The 18477-nt window shown below is 39.8% G+C and overlaps 1 protein-coding gene across 45 annotated transcripts in view; it reads left to right on the forward strand.

Moving 5' to 3' along the window:
* The window catches only part of LOC137137301 (neurexin-1a-like), a 230960-nt gene that overhangs the window by 136357 nt on the left and 76126 nt on the right, over positions 1-18477 (forward strand). For all 45 annotated transcript variants that reach the window (XM_067523669.1, XM_067523686.1, XM_067523678.1 and 42 more), the window contains one exon: positions 12736-12917. In XM_067523669.1, coding sequence (XP_067379770.1) covers positions 12736-12917 — 182 coding nt within the window. The remainder of the gene's footprint in view (positions 1-12735; positions 12918-18477) is intronic.

Raw genomic sequence — 18477 nt, forward strand, 5'->3', positions numbered from 1 at the left:
ACTGCAGTTGTTTCATTCTCCTCTCCCTCTGATGCGTGAGAACACAAACACCCTCTTTTTGCGCGTGCTTTAGGTTTTTAACCTTCTTGCATCTTATCATACTCTCTTGGTCCGTCCCCTCGTCTTCTCTTTCTTCGTTTCAGCTCTGTGGACTTCCCAGCCACACTGCCTAATCCACCCCCAGCTTCCTCGTTGGTCTACAGAGCCCATCCAAGCAGACAGAGTGGGCAGCCTTTTTGCGCCTGCAGTGGTCTGTGTGGTTTCGGTGGTGACCAGTCTATGGTTGGCATAAAGGGAAATGAGACCTGACTGTGTGTGCGGTGGGCAGCGAGGGGTCAGCTGAGTAATGTGTCCGGTTTCGGATTAGAGACTTGGAAGACAGGGAGGGAGAAAGAGAAAAAAGAGCCTTCTCTTTTGACTAAAGGGGATGTCTGTGCATCTCACATGCACAGGTCCTCGATAAGTTTGAGTCAGGGAGCTCTTTACCCATAAGGCACTTGGTGAATCACATCAACAACATTGTCTTTCCCCTTATCTCCCTCTTTTTGGTTTAACCTGCCTGTTGGTTAACACCCCTGGCTTTTTTCTGTTTTTTTTAAAGGCAGTTTGAAGTTGGTGTTCCTCCATGTGATAGAGAAAACTTGTGGTTTTCACAGAAAAATCATACTGTAAACTGCACCATTTTCCAGTTTGCGCTGTTGATTTCACACAGCTGTTATCGCAGGAAAATACAAAAGGCATATTGCGTTTGGATTTGGATTAGTGATTCTCATGGAGGGATTTTGATTGTTTTAACAATTGAATGCATATAACCATATGGTACATATATAAAAGAATAAAATACTAGTTTTTACATTTAATTGCAAAAATGCTGTGCCACTGCTGAATTTTTTTCATACAGCTCGAACTATATGAAAGATAGAGATCGCAAAGGAGTCCTACAACTGCCTCTGTTAAAGATGTTAATTAAATAAGCTTAAATAGCTCTGCACAGTCCATTCTGATTAACTTTTTAAATGCCTCTCCATTTCCCATGGGAACAGCACGAGAAAGAGAAATAAATAAATAAATTGATATAAATAAAGTGGAGATCAAGAATGCAAAAGCCCACATTTTATCTAATCTGAATTGAGTTCAGTCACCCCATAGAAGCCTCAGTCTTTGTCGTCATAATGAGGCAGCAGCTATCTCTGTGCCTGTTGAGCCCATATAAACACACAGCCATGCACTCAAACAGCAACACACTTTCAAATCATTTTTCATCTCTTTGATCACTTTGAGCCAGTGTTACAACTGAAGACTGTGAATATAGGTGGTTGAAACGAAATGCAGCTTTCACTTGAGAAAATGTGTAACAAATCACTAGCTGTGTTTTAAAATGGGTCATAAAGAAATGAAATCTACTTGTAAGGTATAAAATTGTAATTATCCAGACGTACAGTAGTTTCAACAGGACTGTGATAACTCCCTTGTGAGTTACTAATTGGTTCTGGGAAAGGTCAAAGGAGAAAAAAAATAGAAGATTGAGGGTGAAATCTTTCAGCCTTTGCAGCCCGATAACCCCAACCACAGGGGAGGCTAGAGACAGTGGTTTCCTGCTACAGCCAGCCTGCAGAGGAGGAAAATGTATGATTGCCATTGATCATCCAATCGATTAGGAGTCTCTACTTAAATTTCATATGGTTGTTTTGGGAGTAAAAAAAAAAAAAAAAAAAAAAGGCATTCTTGAGGTCTTCTATGTGGGCGGCGTGATTGACAGGATTATAATTATTCTTAGTACCAATCATTACTTCACTACTTTAATATCATGTATGTTGACTTAATGATAGCCTCAAATAAATAATATAAGGTTTTAAAATGAATAGCTGCCCTGTGTTACAATAGAAGGCCTCAATAAGAACCAACCATGTCATAACTGTTCTTTTTTTGCATGTTACAATTGTTCACCTGCACCAGAGTGGCAACAGAAAGAAAGCTGCCCCCTAATCCACTCTAATAGGATTGTGTGGGATTTCACCTTCCTTATTGCACCTTCCATCTCTTAGAGCCTCCGGCCTGCTGGCAAGGGCTGATAAAAACATGCCTGCCTAACACCTAAGTGCAAGCTAATATTAGCATATATTTTGCAACATGGTGCAGAAATACAATGCATACCCACGCACATTTCTTTTTTTCCCTCTGTTATATATTTATTTGTTGGTAGATTCGAGGCATCAGTATGAGATAGAGGACAGCACAGCTCACTTATGGTGCTCCTACATTTGCTGTCGATAAGGGGGAGGCAAAGCTGTGTACAGTATAAATCACAAAAGCGGTAGTTTTGGTGCACGACCCAACAGAAAAAAAATCTCTTTCTACAGCTCAGTGCATGCAATGTTTCTTTCTGGTGATCTTTTTCTCTTGATCTCCAAATTCTTTTTAGTGTATCACTTCCATAAGATACGGAGCTAATTAAATAATATCTCGCCACTTAGTAGAGGCTTACTCACAAAGTAAGGCTACTCAGCACTAAGCAAAGCAGATGTTTAATCCTGCAATTAAAGCCAAGGCGCACTTGTTTTCTACTGGGTAAAGCTTACAAAAGGAGTAAACAGTAAAAATGAAGCAGTGTCATGCAGAGGCAACATGAAAATTAGGCACATTATCATGAGAAATAGGTTTACTTTGTTGACACGTGATTTCTAATATATATGATTTTATGCTTCTTTACTTACCCATTTACCATTGATGTAAGATGAAGACCTTAAATATTGCACAGTGTACTAGTTTTTGCAGTGTTGTTTATGCTCCACTTTGAATCCACTATCCTCACGTGCACAACGCCTCAAGCTAAACTGATAGAAGAAGAGGGACAGTTTTCCTTGATATTTTCTGGTAATGTAGAGAGGTAGAAATGTGAATTAAATAATTTCAAAGAAAGCTCCAGCAGCACGAGCATTTTGTAATTATACAGGTGTAATATAGGCTGCAATATCATTTGCTTTTATGAATAGTACTAATGTAGGAGTGTGTTCAGCAAAGCACAGTAGCTCTGCGTGATCTCCAAGTGGCTTCTTTGTGAGAGCAGCATTTGTGTTTATGCATGTTGGGCTGCATATGGTGATAGGCAGCCAGAGTTGTCTCCAGTTTCAGATCAGAGCTCTGGCCCTGGACTGGTTTTCTGCCTCACTTCCACTATGTAATTATCCCCCACACTTGTCTTTTTCAGTAATTAGAACTGCAGTCATACTCCACATCTGTTGGCTCCCTAATAGAGACGACAACAGCTTCTAGAGACCATTTGGAGTCTGTGATGTTTGGTACATGGTACCGCACAAACACACTGAAACTAAATAATGCACTGATGTCTGATGGCACGTAATCAAACGAGCTTTTAACTGGGAATGAAAAAGCCAGGAATTGACTGATGCTTGATTTTCTTTAAGTCTAACTTTGATATGTGTGCTCGCTGGCACGCAAATTAAACACTGGATGCAGAAAAATCTAATCAACAAATTGCTGGCAAACAAAATGGCTGACCTAAACTAAGAGAAAGGGCACATTGTGTCTGAGGAGCAAATGAGGCAAGTGATGATGAGAGAGTAAATTAGAAGCTGTCGATACTGTGAGACACCTCTATCAGAGCCAAGGCTGTTGGCTGGGGAGGCAGATATGCAGCTGGTTGGGGTAACAAAGGGCCCGTTTGGTGTATTGCTCCATTAAGACACTGGGTCTTGTCAGCTCTGCCTGGATGGGCTATTCTGCTCCACAAGGCAGGGGCTCATGTATCACTTAGGGCTTAGGGGAAGTGAGCATGGCAGAGGAGGGGGCAGGAGGGTGTGAGTGACACTGGTCGACTGAGCATTCATGGCATAATGTTACCAGCCCAGGGGGCAGAACTTTACCTCAACCATGAATTGATGGTCCCCTGCCATGAAGAGCGAGGATGGTTGGTATGGCTACTCTGGGGGCCCTGTCATGATGAGGTGAAGGCTTATCTCTTCAGAGCAGTGTGACGATAAAATGTGGTGAAGTACTGCAACAGTATGATGCTTGAGTAGATTTCTCTATTCGCAGTTTTTGTGGAGCTAGATAGAGCCTGCAAATACTATCAGTGTATGCCTGCTTAAAGGAAAGGTGCAGGGTCCATCCTAACACAATTCTAGCCTGCGATGTGTATCCTTGCTGCTGTCCATATACTGTACATGAAGCAATTTCCTGCTACACTAGCCTGACAATTTGCCCCCCCTATCGTCCTCTGTACTGGTGCTCCCTGTTGTGGAAGCATTTCTTTCGGTAATGCCTATCAACATAAAGCATGATACAAACCTTTACAGCAGTTATATAGCTAAAATTCCCAGTCAGGACACAGACTCTGATGGGCTGGAGAATTTAATGCAACACCAGTACACAACACAACAATATAGAAAAAAATAAACCGACCAAATTACCTGGAAACATTTCCTGACTTGATTTGACTTATTTATGCTGCTGAAGCCTATAGTAGTCACATATGGCATATGGGTACTGCAGTAAAGAATTTGGAACGGCTCTTTTAAATAAAAAGTGTACTAGTAATTTTCTCCTGCTGCTACGCTTTCACTTTAGTATAAACAACATGAAACAACAGTCCAATCATCTAAAATATTTATCAATTTCTCCTTTCCTCCATCTCCTTCTCCCTCCTTTCTCTTTGATGTGGTCATTTTGTACATTTTGTACAAGCCTTGAGGTCCGACTAACTGTAAGTGCTCCTATGTTGTCTCTCTCTCCCCCCATGTTTATTAGATTTTGTTGCTTCTCTGATTTGGAGCTGGCATCCTATACCCTCTAATAAGGATGGCCAATCATGGGGGCAAGTGGCAATGCCCCACTTTTAGTCTCCACTTAATTTAATTACATCAAATTAGCAAAGCAGGGAGAGAGAGAAGTGGGAGAGGATTAATCCTTTGGAGCTTATGAAAGCAGGTTGGACACTGTCAGCTGTCCTATGAAGAAATGCTCCTTTGGGATTGTCTTCATTAGAAGGAGCTTAAGGCTCTTAGGTCACTGGATATTGTTAAAACAATACTTTGGAAATGGGCTAATTAGAATATTTGCTTAAACACCAAGAGTGACTGCTAGAGGACAAATTTATATATATATATATATATATTTTTTTAATCCATTATCCATTTATGCTGTAATTCAACGTTTACCAAAACAGTTCAAGGTTATAGTTATATGCAATATTGTTATAAAATACATTTGTCATCTCTGAAATACTATTATTATTTAAGCCTATAAGCACTGAGATAAAGCATGCTGTATACGCATAGGCGTACATTATGTCTCCTTCCCAAACAGTAGATATAACTGAATACCCTATCTGGCTGCTGGTGAAGATTAAGTCTCAGGGCAATGAACTGTAAAAGTTTATATCGACTGTGCTGTATATATGCCAATATGCCCAGACTTATTAAGCCAACACAAAGTAAGCAGGCAGTCTGTGTTCTAGGTTGATTTAGCACCTCTGTCCAGTCTGCTTTCTGCTGACTGCAAAGAGAATAGCTCAGCTCCAGCCTTCTGATAAAGACTGAAGGGGGGATTTATCACTTAAAAAAAGAGAGAACCATGAAAAGAAGCAAAGCAGAATGTGGCAGACTAGGCAGTATACAGTATTTTATCTTATGGGTTACTTTCATGACTGAACTGAACTGCTACACTTATACAGTAGCTGGTGAAATTGCTCAGCTTCCACTCCAGACTCACACAATAAATGCCTTGGGTCTGCTCTATAGCAGGATCGAAATGTATAAAATGGATGACATGCACACACAATACTGCAATCCTATATTTTTTATGTTGTTGAAGCAATCTTGCCCCCCACTTTTAATTTAAATAGTCTCATTAAAAGTTAGGTTTGCTACAATTTCAATTGTATGTTGATCAGGATTGTTCCAGCTTTCACTCATGATAAAATCTTTCTCTTGCCAGCTTATTCTCTACCAACTGCCTATTATAAAGGAGACAGTTGTTGCTGAGAGAGGATTACGACTAGTCAACAATCCATCCTCTTTTTTAGACTAGTTTCTCATAGGGCTGCTCACACACCACTGAAGCTAGAGAATGGCTTTTTCCAGGAGCAAAGCTTGATTGAGGTTTAAATTGTTGAAAGGACCTTACTGTACTGCAATGGAACAATGAACAGATATCGAAATAGAGATTGGATGGGGGTGAGGGGTGGCCACAGGGATCTAGCTGTATCCCCAACCTCGCCTTCCAGTTTTTGTTGTCCAGCTGAAATTTCTTCATTTGTACCCATGTGGCTGACAACCGGAGGCTGTGCTTAGACCTGCCAGCTCCTAACAACTGGAAGAACAATTGCACACAACACATTTTTGAGAGCAGCTGTTGTCCGCTGTGTTTAATTATGCCAACATACAGAGGCTGGCAGTCAAAGGTGAAAGGGAATTACGTGCCTCGTAAGTCAAAGTGTTTTGTTATGTCATCTGCAAAAGTGGCATCTGACAGTAGGGTCTGTTTTCAGGTGCTTTTTTAGAATAATCATTATGACTCATTTTTTATGTTTTTAAAATGTTCATGACTCATTTTTAATGGCTTAGCAGAGACAAAAGCCACACACTGGAATACAATACACCAATTAATTACAATAGTTTGTTGATTTTTGAAGTACTGTACCCACATGCTCAATGCACACTGACTCCTAATCCAAAAAAGCAGCACAGTCACCTTCATTCTGTGAAAACCTTCTCCAAAAGCAAGACAGAGCCACCATGAAAACAATCAGATTCCAGACATCAGGCCAAAAATTGAGTCAAAAAAGGGTATTTTGATGCTGCAGACAAAGGTTAAACAAATGCTATAGCATGCATTCATGACTAGACTTAAGAATAAGTTACAAGCTTGGGACTCATTTACATCTAACATTCCTGCCTTTGAGCAAAGAGACAGTGATTAATTCACTTCAAATTAATAATATGTGACATTTTCATTTAAATAATTTAAATCATTACCATATTCACTTGACTTCCTATGAATGGAGAATTCTGACATTTGCTTTTTCTTAATACTTGTGGCTCTACTTTTGTAAGTCAGTGTAGCCAGCACAAAAACCGTCACACAGGGCATGTGACCACAAGTTCACAGTGCAAATGTGGTGCTGCTGGCAAAAAGTTAAGGACACATCATCAGTGGATGTGGTTTTCATCACTAGCCAAAGCAGTGCACTATGACTGAGCTAATACAGAATACAGCTCTCAAGTGGAAACTTCTGTCCTTGTGCAAAAGGTGAAGAATTGCCATAAGCAAATATATGGCATTTTATGTTTAATTAGTTTAGGAGGAGCTAACATATCATAGGCTACTGTGCTGTGCTGATGCAAAGAGCTCAATAGCCAAATGAAGGCATAAGATAAGGAGCCAAACGGAACCAGCAGCCAAGTACAGCAACATTGTGTCTATGGCAAAGATGTTCTAATCGTTGTTGTTTATTCGTAGTATTGCCACAATTAAGCAGTTTTTTTTTTTTCAACTTGAGGGAATTGCATCAAAGTCAAATTGGCCTACCTATCCACAAAAGAGGTTGATATCTTTATGAGTAGGATATGTAGTGCAGTGCAGAGCACCATACACTGTACCACCACTGGTGAGTACTTGTGGTGAACAGGACAAACAGGTAATGTTTAATACAATGGCTCCTCTCTTCCTCCTTTGGAGCACTAAAGTTCACAGCATGTCTCCAGAACACCAAGAAGGCACAGACAAGAAAAACCCTGACAGAAATGTCACCCTCACCAGCACAAAGCCCCACCAAACACAGCCAGTAAAGCATAGTCCTGCTGGGAAACATTTGCTTGTGTATGGAAAAAAAAACATTTAGTTTGCATTTGCAGTAGCAGTAACTGTGAACAGAGATAAATTGTGCAACAGACATGGCTGCAGTAGAGGGAATAGGCAGCTGACAAACTGCAAAAATCGCCTAAGTCAACTCAAATTTCACAGATTGCCACATTAAATAATATATTTACCCTGTCCATAACTTTGAGAAACAATTATATTCTTTTTTTTTTTTTACCTTCATAATCAGTCTTAAAAACACATGCACAGTTATAACATAAACGTGAAAGGTGCCAGGCATCGATGCTGAAAGCTGTCTCCTTGTCCTTCAGTTCAATTCAATTAAATTCAATTCAATTCAACTTTATTTATATAGCGCCAATTCACAACAAAGTCATCTCAGGGCACTTTACAGAATAAAGTCAAGTCAGTTCTTTTGCCGGTTGAAATAACTACAAAGCCAGCTAACGGAAAATATAAGCGTGGTTCAGGCACATAATTTGTTGACAATAGTAAGATCATGTTTTTGTTTTTTTTTTCTTCTGCCATTATTGCTGGTTCATGTCAGAAGTTTGAATAATATTAGATGAACCTTGTCTAGCAAGGATGGACATGAATTATATTTTGGACCAAGGATACCTGGATTGAACACTGTAGATACAGTAGAAAGATATCAGTATATTGGCATCATTATTTGGGATCAAGAAGTGTGATGTACCATTTAATTATACACTGACGGGGTCTGAACGGTGCCTCTACTCGACCGTCTCTATAATTCACAGCTTTGTAATCGCTGCCAAGTTAGAACATGCAGCTGAAAAGACATTTAATTAGCTATGAGTTTAAATGGCTTTGCTCATAACCCCACATTCTATTTACTACCTCATCTCCTCGACTACTAGACCATTTAATTGTCCCAAAAGGTAAAATATAGTGAAAGAAAGGTAGATCCATGGGAAGAAAAAATTGATCACGTTGACTCTCAATTTTCCCTCATGGCACAAAATCTTCAGGAGCATTGATCGGAGATAGCTCCTTTACCAGATACCGATGGTGTTTGCTTGGATAGTAGTGTCCTCATAAATTGCCGTAGTGATTTCTCTGGAAACTGAAATGGTAATCCAATAGACGCCATTAAGCTTCTTTTAATTGTACTCCTCCACACAGATCAAAAATAAACCCAAATCATTTCATCCTTAATTGTCCTTTCAAATGAATTTGGAATGTACAACATGTAGCAATTTATGTAAATGTTCACCTACTTGTTTCTGTCATAGTCACAAACATGTCAGTGCTTCCCAGATCTTATGACAGCTGTCCTCATTAAGCTAATGTTCATTGTTTAGATACGCTGCAAGTGTGTAAACCTGGAAAACAGTAGGTTTATGTCTGCATGAGATCTGTGAACATAGACAAAAGATGACTAAGAAAAGAAATTTTCTTCTTTATTTTTTTTTAAATTTCATTCAAAAGATTCATGGGAGTGATCAAAAAGCTATACTCAGCTCTAATCTATTTTTGCACACCAGTCTTTACGGGAATCCTTGGCAGCAGATAGAGAGAAACGCAAGCGCTGGGACCTGACAGAAAGCAGATCCATAATGTCATCTCTCCTTTTCATATTTCCATCACAACTATGTAATTATGATTGGATTCCTCCCCAGTTTCTCGGCAGAGGTGGTAACATGAGGCTCGCGATGATGGCCGTGTTGGAGGTCAGAGGAAAGACAGTCTGTGGGCCCGACCTTAGCTGAGCTATGTAGTCAAACACACTGCTCAGTTGGAATATCTTAACACCCCAAAAACTGCTCCCCCAAGGCACAAAGCCAGCACAATTTCATTTTGTTCGCACCTATCCGCCACCTCATATGATAATACACAGTTTATTAAACATAGTGTGCTTGTAGGTCAGTTTGCTATCACTTCAACAGAAATACACTGAGACATTGAGAAGTCAGTCAGGACATGTTTGCTATCCTACAGTCTACTATCCCACACACCTCTTTGGCCAATTGCAGGCGAACTCCTGGGATGGTGCTACATTTTTAATGAAAGCAGAGTGTTTGATCTGCCAATGTTTATCTTCTTTGATGTTAACTGACACAGCAGAGAGAAGCCAGCTCTCAATGTAGTCCAACATGAGGACAGATTAATTCATTATCCTTTAACAGGGAGTACCTGTGGTTGAGGAGTTCATCCTGGAGGTCTGACCATCTGTAACAGCCTTGAGTGAGACCTATCAATACCTGCTTGAAATACACTCTGCCTCTCGCTTTCTGCAGTATGACCTCTCTGGAGAAATGCACATGAGAGCAAAAGATAAAAATTCAAGTGGGAATACATGAAGCAAGAAATTCTGAATTACATTCCGCTTCCCACGATTGAATTGTGTAGAGCAAAAATTTCAAACTCCTCTTGTTGTACCGACTAAAGATCCTGTCCTTTCATTCATTTTTTTATTAGACAGTGGGTGAACGGGGAATAAACTGAAACTCTTGTCAAATTAAAGGGACAACAAACAGGCAAGTATTTCCAGGACACTACTGTATCTAATGACTACAACAGATCCATATCGGGGCACAGTGTCCCAAGAGAGCACACAGATAACAAATATGGAGCCAGTGCTTAATTACTCCCACAACTGGAGTTACAGAGGCACGTGTATGCTGATTTCATGCCACTGCATAACTGTGTAGGTGTGCATTAGCCATGTTTCTCCGTGCATCCTAATCCTCAACAGTCCCTCAAGGAGTTTTTCCCACCACTACATACTTTTGTATAGATTTTGGACTGCCAACCATATAAGCAAGCTTATTATTGTATCTGGGCTGTCTGAATCTGTATTGGAACGATTTAGGTATTCAACATTTCACATCGTAGTTGTTGACCTCTGGTGCCTTATGGGAGTCTGGCTGTTTATCCATTTAGTGTAAGAGAGTCACCAGCCAGATCTGCCCACCAGTCCCCTGAAATGAGCAATTTTCATATTATAGTGTTTTCTTCTTGGAGGTCACCAACAGTAAATAAGCTGTCACTAGGATAAAGTGGGTGTCAAATCATATGAATAGACAGAGGGGGAAATGGACGCTTAAGGGCCTAGTGGGTTCCAACAGTGACATGGTTTAAAAGAGCTTAATTATAATAAGCTGGAGCATGGAGCAACTGTTTGGTGGCTTGCGGCAAAACTTTGAGACAGTGACAACAGTCCAGTGCCAGCGACATGAATTGGAGATTGCTCTGTGAAGGGTCCAACATCAGATAAGCATTAGTAGAACAAGAAGGGTTTTCAGCGGTAGCCGGCAGACTTCGTAAAAAAGAAATGGCGCCTGCTTTACAAATATATTACACATAATGTCTTTTCCCTTGTAGAAGTCATCAAGCTTCATAATGCTTTATCCGTTACGATAAGAAAAATGCTTACAGTGTTATTTCATTATGTTTTACAAATGCGAGTTATGCTTTATGAAAACAATAAATCCCACCATGGATCTGTATGTCTCAACATCATTTGTTAATCACATTATTGTTAATTAATGGCGCAATTCTTTTTAGCTAATGGTCAACAGTGTGTATTGACTCAAATGAGAGAATGAAATTGGAAAAGGAACTTGTGAGTAGAGTGATGCACTTTAATCACTGCACTGTGAAGAAAAGCCAGAGGGAAGAAAACAGAATCCTATAAATAAATGCAAAATTTATCGATAGCTTTGTATCCTTGTGAACTGGTTTACAAGAAAATATTGAAATTACAGTCAAAATGATTTATAATCTATTGTTCAGGTTTAGGCTGTTTAACTTCCTGCCTGTATGAATATTAACACACTGTCTCTCTCTCGTTTCTCTCACTATTTATCCCTCTTACTCTCTCTCACAGGCACATACACACACAAGTAAATCCATAACACACTAGCAGAGCTCCTTGTCTAATTTTTCTTAAGGATGACTGTTTTTATGCTAATCTGACAGTTGCATTCATTTTCAGGCTTTCTCATAGGCATTTATTTCCCAATCACATACTCATCCGATCACAATTGCACACGCATTTACACACTTTTCTTTCACCATCATGTATTTCTATGTTCTGGCAAAAATGAATTGAAACATTGAACCACTACCCTAATAAGGGTTTCTAATTGGTAAGAAATAAGTGCTTATTTGACTGAGACAAGTCTGACAGGGCTGAAAAAGTGAAGTGCTAGATGGTTGACAGGCATCAAACCTGAAGTTGTGGCTTCATGAATGAACATACTCCAGCTTTTAAGAGAGCACTTCCTTCGATAGTCGAGAAGGACTAATTTCAAATCATCAGTTTGACTGGGTCATTGACCCAGAGCTGCAAGGTTCTTTCTCACTGAATAGGTAGGTAATTAGAACCAATCTCCATCTACCGGGTCATGTTCAGACCTTTCATATGCTGCTAAAGACAACAAGGTAAAGCAGCAAGACAGGAAATAGCTGGTTTGGAGGTCACCAGAAGGGCATCATTTCACCAATCAGTCAATAATGCTGTTAGCTACATCTGCCTTTGAGGAATATGGGAATGTAGCTGGTTAACTGGGCTCTGGGGAGTCTGTAACAAAATTGTGACCATTCTCTTGTATCTCCGGCCTCAGCACAGGTACCTGCCTTTCCTCATATCCGCTGAATTTTCTGCTCACGAATTGACGTGAGTGTGCTTGAGATGACGCTGAGGGCTGTTAAACAGTAATATGTTGCTCAGTGCTTCGCAAAGTCATTACTCAGCACAATAAAAACGCGTCAACCTGATGGTGTTCTGTACACATGACATCAGTGCCAGCTTTGCTTGTTTTAATAATGTTTGTGTTGACAGTCAGTGTTTCACATCTAATACACGGCTGTAAGGAGAAATGCCGTATTAACACTTTTTTTTATTCTTCTCTTTTTATTTGTCCATAGCTGGAACTACGTACATATTTGGACGAGATGGAGGACTGATCACATACACATGGCCACCGAATGACCGTCCCAGCACGAGGGCAGACAGGCTAGCCATTGGTTTCAGCACACACCTGAAGGATGCTGTCTTGGTGAGGGTGGATAGCTCCTCTGGTCTTGGAGACTTCTTGAAGCTCCACATCGTAAGTCAAAAACCTGACTATTATCATACTTTTCAGCTCTGTAGACCAAATTATATCTAAAACATACTTTCACAGCTTTTTACTGGGAGTTTCACAATTTTTGAATTAGAATCTGGTCACTGTTGCTGAATTATCAACCAACATTGATCAAAAAGAATGTTGCCTGTTTTGAATATTTAATATTATTATGATTTAGATTTTGATTTTAAGATATTTTGATATCATGATGAAATTCTTGCCATTCAAGTGTAAGTGTCTTGTCCGAGGACACTTTGACATGTTGCCTGGAAGAGTTGGGTTTTAATAAGGGTTGGTTCCAGGAACCCATGCTTGCTTACCTTTTTTTGGTCTACATGTTATAGCTGGTGTGTGTCTGTGTGTGTCTGTGTGTCTCTGTGTCTCTGTGTGTGTGTGTGTGTGTGTGTGTGTGTGTGTGTGTGTGTGTGTGTGTGTGTGTGTGTGTGTGTGTGTGTGTGTGTGTGTGCAGAAACTGAGGGAAATGATGCAGTAATAAGGGTTGGTTCCATACAGTGTATCTCTGACCTGGACATAATTCTGCTGGCTACCACATGACCTTTCTCTCACTAGCACCCATTTACAACAACAACACTGATGCGGGACAGGAGTATTGAAAAGATTACACACACAAAGGAAAGTTGCAGACAAACATACACACATAGACATTTACACACATAGTAAGCAAGCAATGACATATAGTAGGCAGACATGTCCTTAGGACACAGAGAAGCCGTAATGTTGTTCTTATGGGAAATCACTGCACTCGCCCTGCATGGAAGTGTTTTTTCTTCTTCCCAAGCCTCAGGGCCAAGTGAGTTTTAGCCTTTAGTTTTTAACCAGAAGCAATTTAAATGGATACAAACTTTTTATGCACACCATTCATCATCAAATACCACACAGGGACACAAACAAGATGTTGAAAAGAACATAAATAGCAATATGGGTATAAAAGGACAGATGTGCTCACTCAGATGTGCAAATGCTCCCCTACGATCCTCATGTGTTCTGCAGCTTTCTGGGCTTCTTTCCATCTGCGCAAAACACCTGAACTGGGATGAAACAGAAAAGATTTCCTTTATACACTATTTTCATGTGAGTGATGAAAAATGTCTTCTCCAGTGATTTACATAGACAGGGCTCCTTTTTATATTAAATGGCACAACAGTGCTTTGCTAGGTAGATCATCCCTGTGCAGTACTGAATTAATATACATACTAATTTGTTTACTTGCTTGTAGTACATTATGCATACTTGTTATCTTATTTCTGAACAATTCACACACCTTTGCTGTTCATTTAGTTACCTTTTAGGCCCATGTGACAAGAAGTAAAGGTGAATTTCTGTTGTAACATGTAAACACTGGTTTATGTGCAATAGAGCAGACATGCTGGTTTGCTAAGTTGACAGTTCACATCTTAGTGGAAAGACAACATAAGTCTGAAAGCCAGGTTTTTAGGTTCAGCATGTGCTAGTGAGTGTGGAAGCAGAGACAGGAGAGGTGAGAGAGGGGAGTCTCACATGGTACGCTATAACAAGGCAGACAGATCACGCAGCTTACAGCAGATGCATGCATAGCCTTGTTGATGATATGTGTAACATTCCATTGACATTTTATCAACAAGAAAATGTTGATAAGGCATGTTCTTACAGCAGGGGCAGTGGGTTGTGAGAACGCCCTCTCTTCTCACATTGCCAGTCACTGAATGCTTTTTGTTATTTATTTATTTGTGCACATTAATCTGGGGGCTTTGTCAAACGTTGCATTTCATTTGTAAATGAGGGAAGGGTGCAAGAAAATGAGTTTTGAAGAGAGGAGTCGTGAACAGGGGCATGAAGAGACAGAAGGTCATGCTCTTCATCTTGAGCAACATGCCATTTAAATACTAATAGCTCATGATGGAAGTGTATTACAAAATGTTGGTACTGCCTATTATAATTTTGTAACAGTTATCAATAAAGCCCTAACTTAAAATCCTCCAAAGCTAAGTATGCTGGTGAAAATTGTCATTCTGTTTAGTCTGCTTTGTTGTATTTCAATCTATTTCAGTGTTTAAGTGTAATGGATTGCTACACTTAATTGTCATAGGGGGTATTTTCTAAGCTTGGTGCTCTAGACAAATGGAAGAATAGCAGAAAATTAAATCACAATATATTATGAAATTGGAATACTTATGATGGAAACCCTCTAGATATGTGTTTCACGCTTGTGTCTTCTCCTCATTAATTAAACTGGAAAGGACGTGTTTTACAGCAGTCCATTAAACACAATGAGCTGTGCAAAATCGCCACTTTGATGTGTTTCCTATGCAAGCAACACTCAGCTAGTCACCTGCGAAAACCTTATCTGGTTGAACTGCACCCTTAGCGGCTCGACCCTTAATACGAGATGACAATATAATAAATTTGTGGCCTAATTTGCTATAACACTGTATTGGGAACTAATTAGTTTCACTCACCTTGCTCAAACTGTCATTTTCTTCTCAAGTAAACTCATTAATAAACCAAGTCAGTATGTTGATTTTCATTACTGAATATGTATAAACTAATTTCTGGAGTTGTTAGTTTGTTCAGAGATGCATGCCTGTCTTATCAAACTGATTCCCAACGGTATTCCCCTCGTTCCTTTCACTTACCTCAGCTCTGAGAAGAAATGCCTTAGGAGGAGTGTATCTTTGGCTGTATGAGATGGGATTAGACCAGATTTCAGTATTTACCCCCTCCTTCTCCATCCTCTACATCCCTCAACCCCCTAATCTCCTGCTCCCATTTCATGATGACAGGAAACCCAGCGGGGCTTGAAGGACGCCATCTCAGCTCACGTTCTCAAGAGGGAATTTTCTGAGTAATATGTGGAGACTATGATTTAAATGCACCTCAAAGGAATTGCAATCCTTCATCTGCCTCTCCTCTCTATCTCAGATAAAGACAATGACTATGAAGTCAGCGAACCATCAAATGTGCGACAATCACTTTCCTCAGGCTCATTACTGTAGTGCACATTAAGGGGGACTGGATTCATAGTAATGTTTCTATTGTTTCTCCAATTGAGATGATTTTCCACAATTGTTTTTTTTACTTTTTCTAAGGTGTCACATATTGAAGAGGCTGAACAATTATCCCACATGGATAGAAGATTCATCTTTACATGAATAAATGCACTAGCAAAGCATCTACATACAGCATATATAATTCATTTTTCGATAGCTGAAAGTCAAATCCGTAGAAGTATTCACAATGAAATTATGCAAAACAGGAAACAATGGATCCAATGATTCTTAGTTTGTCTATGCAACAGGGAACTCCATACAGAAATAGAATGTGAACAAAGTTTTTAAGATGTGGGTGTGGAGCACTTTCTCTGTTGAACATCCTTAGATGCTTTAAGATGTTTAAGATGTTTAAGGTGCTTGTAAAATATCAGCACGGAATATTAAAGTACTGTAGGGGTAGATTTTACTTTTATGCTGTTAAGGTATTTTATACATACATACATATTTATATTTATATATACAAAGGAAATATAATTTACTCTTCCACACAAACAAGAGCAGATGTCTCTTATTGGAAATCCATCTATGCATTTTTAGGAAGCCATTTACTCAGTGAAATCGAGGCTTTGCCGTTGCTTTCGTTCTTTTTTTTGTTGTCAATGAGCAGTGGTGACAGTGACTATCATAGGCTCTTCTCCGTCTCAGGCAGGGCCCCGAGGGCCCACTGAGCTTGTTTTGTGCTGGCACCCAATCTCTTTGTGGGGGTTGGGGACTATTCGAAGAGCTTTATTCTTTCCCTTCTTCTAATTGCATGCATCTCTTAAAAGAAAAAAAAAACAAAAACAAGCAACGAAGGCACTCTTGGTAAGACGGCAACACTGAAGTTAATGTATTCCATAGAGCAGAGTGGCTGGTGGAGAAATAATGACTTCTCTGGTGGAGCATTGCTCCCCTCAGTCCTCCTTTAGCTGACTACTAGAAAGAGGGTTCTTCTTCTGATGGAAGACACCTTTAATTGCAGTTTCATCTCCTGCTCTCTACCCTATTAGTCATGTAAAATGTTTTGAGAAGAGATGATATGCCCACTTTTTGAGCATTGTCCTCAAGAAAATGACATCTTTTATGTGTTTTTACAAGTCTCCTTACTATTGGAGTTCTTATGATGCACAATTGCGTGCTTCATTAAGTGAATACTGTACAGGCTGATCTGATGCTAGAGGTGAGATTGTTACCTGGGAGAGGTGCTGCAGGCCTCAGGAGAGAAGCAGTGTCACGCTATCCCCAATACTCCTATTAAAACACTTGTCCAGGGAGGAGATTGTATTCTCATGTATATCTCCTGTTAAGGTCTCACACCTAGTAATTAACTCCTATTCTCACACTGCACACAGACATAGAACAGATCTGCATGCGATGCCTTTAGGATTCACTGGTGTTTAGCCTTCCTGTGTTGCTTGCTTAGTCAAGACACATCAGTCAGGCAGTAGCCCCTAGAGCTATTGACAGCTATAATTCTTACAATAAAATATAGTCATAATATAGAATGTTGGCCCTAGAAATGTAATTCCACAAAAAACACACTAGAAATAATCTATGTGTGGGAGCAGGTTAAGAGTTTGATTCAGTTTCCAACATTTTAAAATAATTTTTCTTTGTTGGGTGTTATCGTTATGTTTGAACAGTTGTCACCTCACAGTTTGGAAGCCCACTTTGTTTCTTCATTACTTTATCAGCTGTTTCTATGGTAACAATCCCAGTGTAGGAATGGGATGGTTTTTTTAGCACCATGGTGATATGCATTTTAAGCAGACTCAAAAGTAAAGAGAACATTTACTGTTATTTCTCTGTTTCTCTTTGCAATTGCCCAGAGCTCAATCAAGTGAGTATAACAGATTGTTGGAGACTAGTGGAAGAAAATAGAAGCCAAACCAAGCAGAAATCCTGGTTCACAATGAGGCCTGATAGAGGAGAAAAAAAAAAAAAGCTGAGCTGAAGTATTTTGGTATTAAAGAAACAGTGTCCAAACGCGGATTTGTTCCCCATGACATTATTCATCATTCAACTGTCGCGTTCTGATGAATAGAGTGTAGGAGTAAACACATCCATCTCACAAGTGATTTGCCTTCTCATGGTTTGCGCTGACACAAGTCACTCTTACTTGTGTAGTTTCCCCCCGCTCACTGGGACAATATCTTAAGAGCTGCCGAACCTTCTCCCCCTTTCATCAGAAAGGTCTCAAAGCAACAGAGCATGTAATTTAAGGATGATGAGTAGAATGCTGTGGATGGGAAGGTGTAATTGGTTTATTTTTCTTCTGTTTGAACACTTTGTACTTCAGGTTTTATTCACTCTCTCATTTTTTCCTATGCTCCTGTTTTTGTAGAATCAATTAAAGAAGGAATCCTAGTAATCATAACTGTTTTGTGTAGGCGATGTACTGTATATTAACAAATCTCCCTGCTGTTGCCAGCGCCACCGCATTGAAATTCACGGCCACATGCCATTCTGCTCTTTTCCCGCTTTCCCCTCGTTTCACTGAGTGTCAGTGAAAC

This window comes from Channa argus, chromosome 1, assembly GCF_033026475.1.
Source record: "Channa argus isolate prfri chromosome 1, Channa argus male v1.0, whole genome shotgun sequence".
NCBI lineage: Eukaryota > Metazoa > Chordata > Actinopteri > Anabantiformes > Channidae > Channa > Channa argus.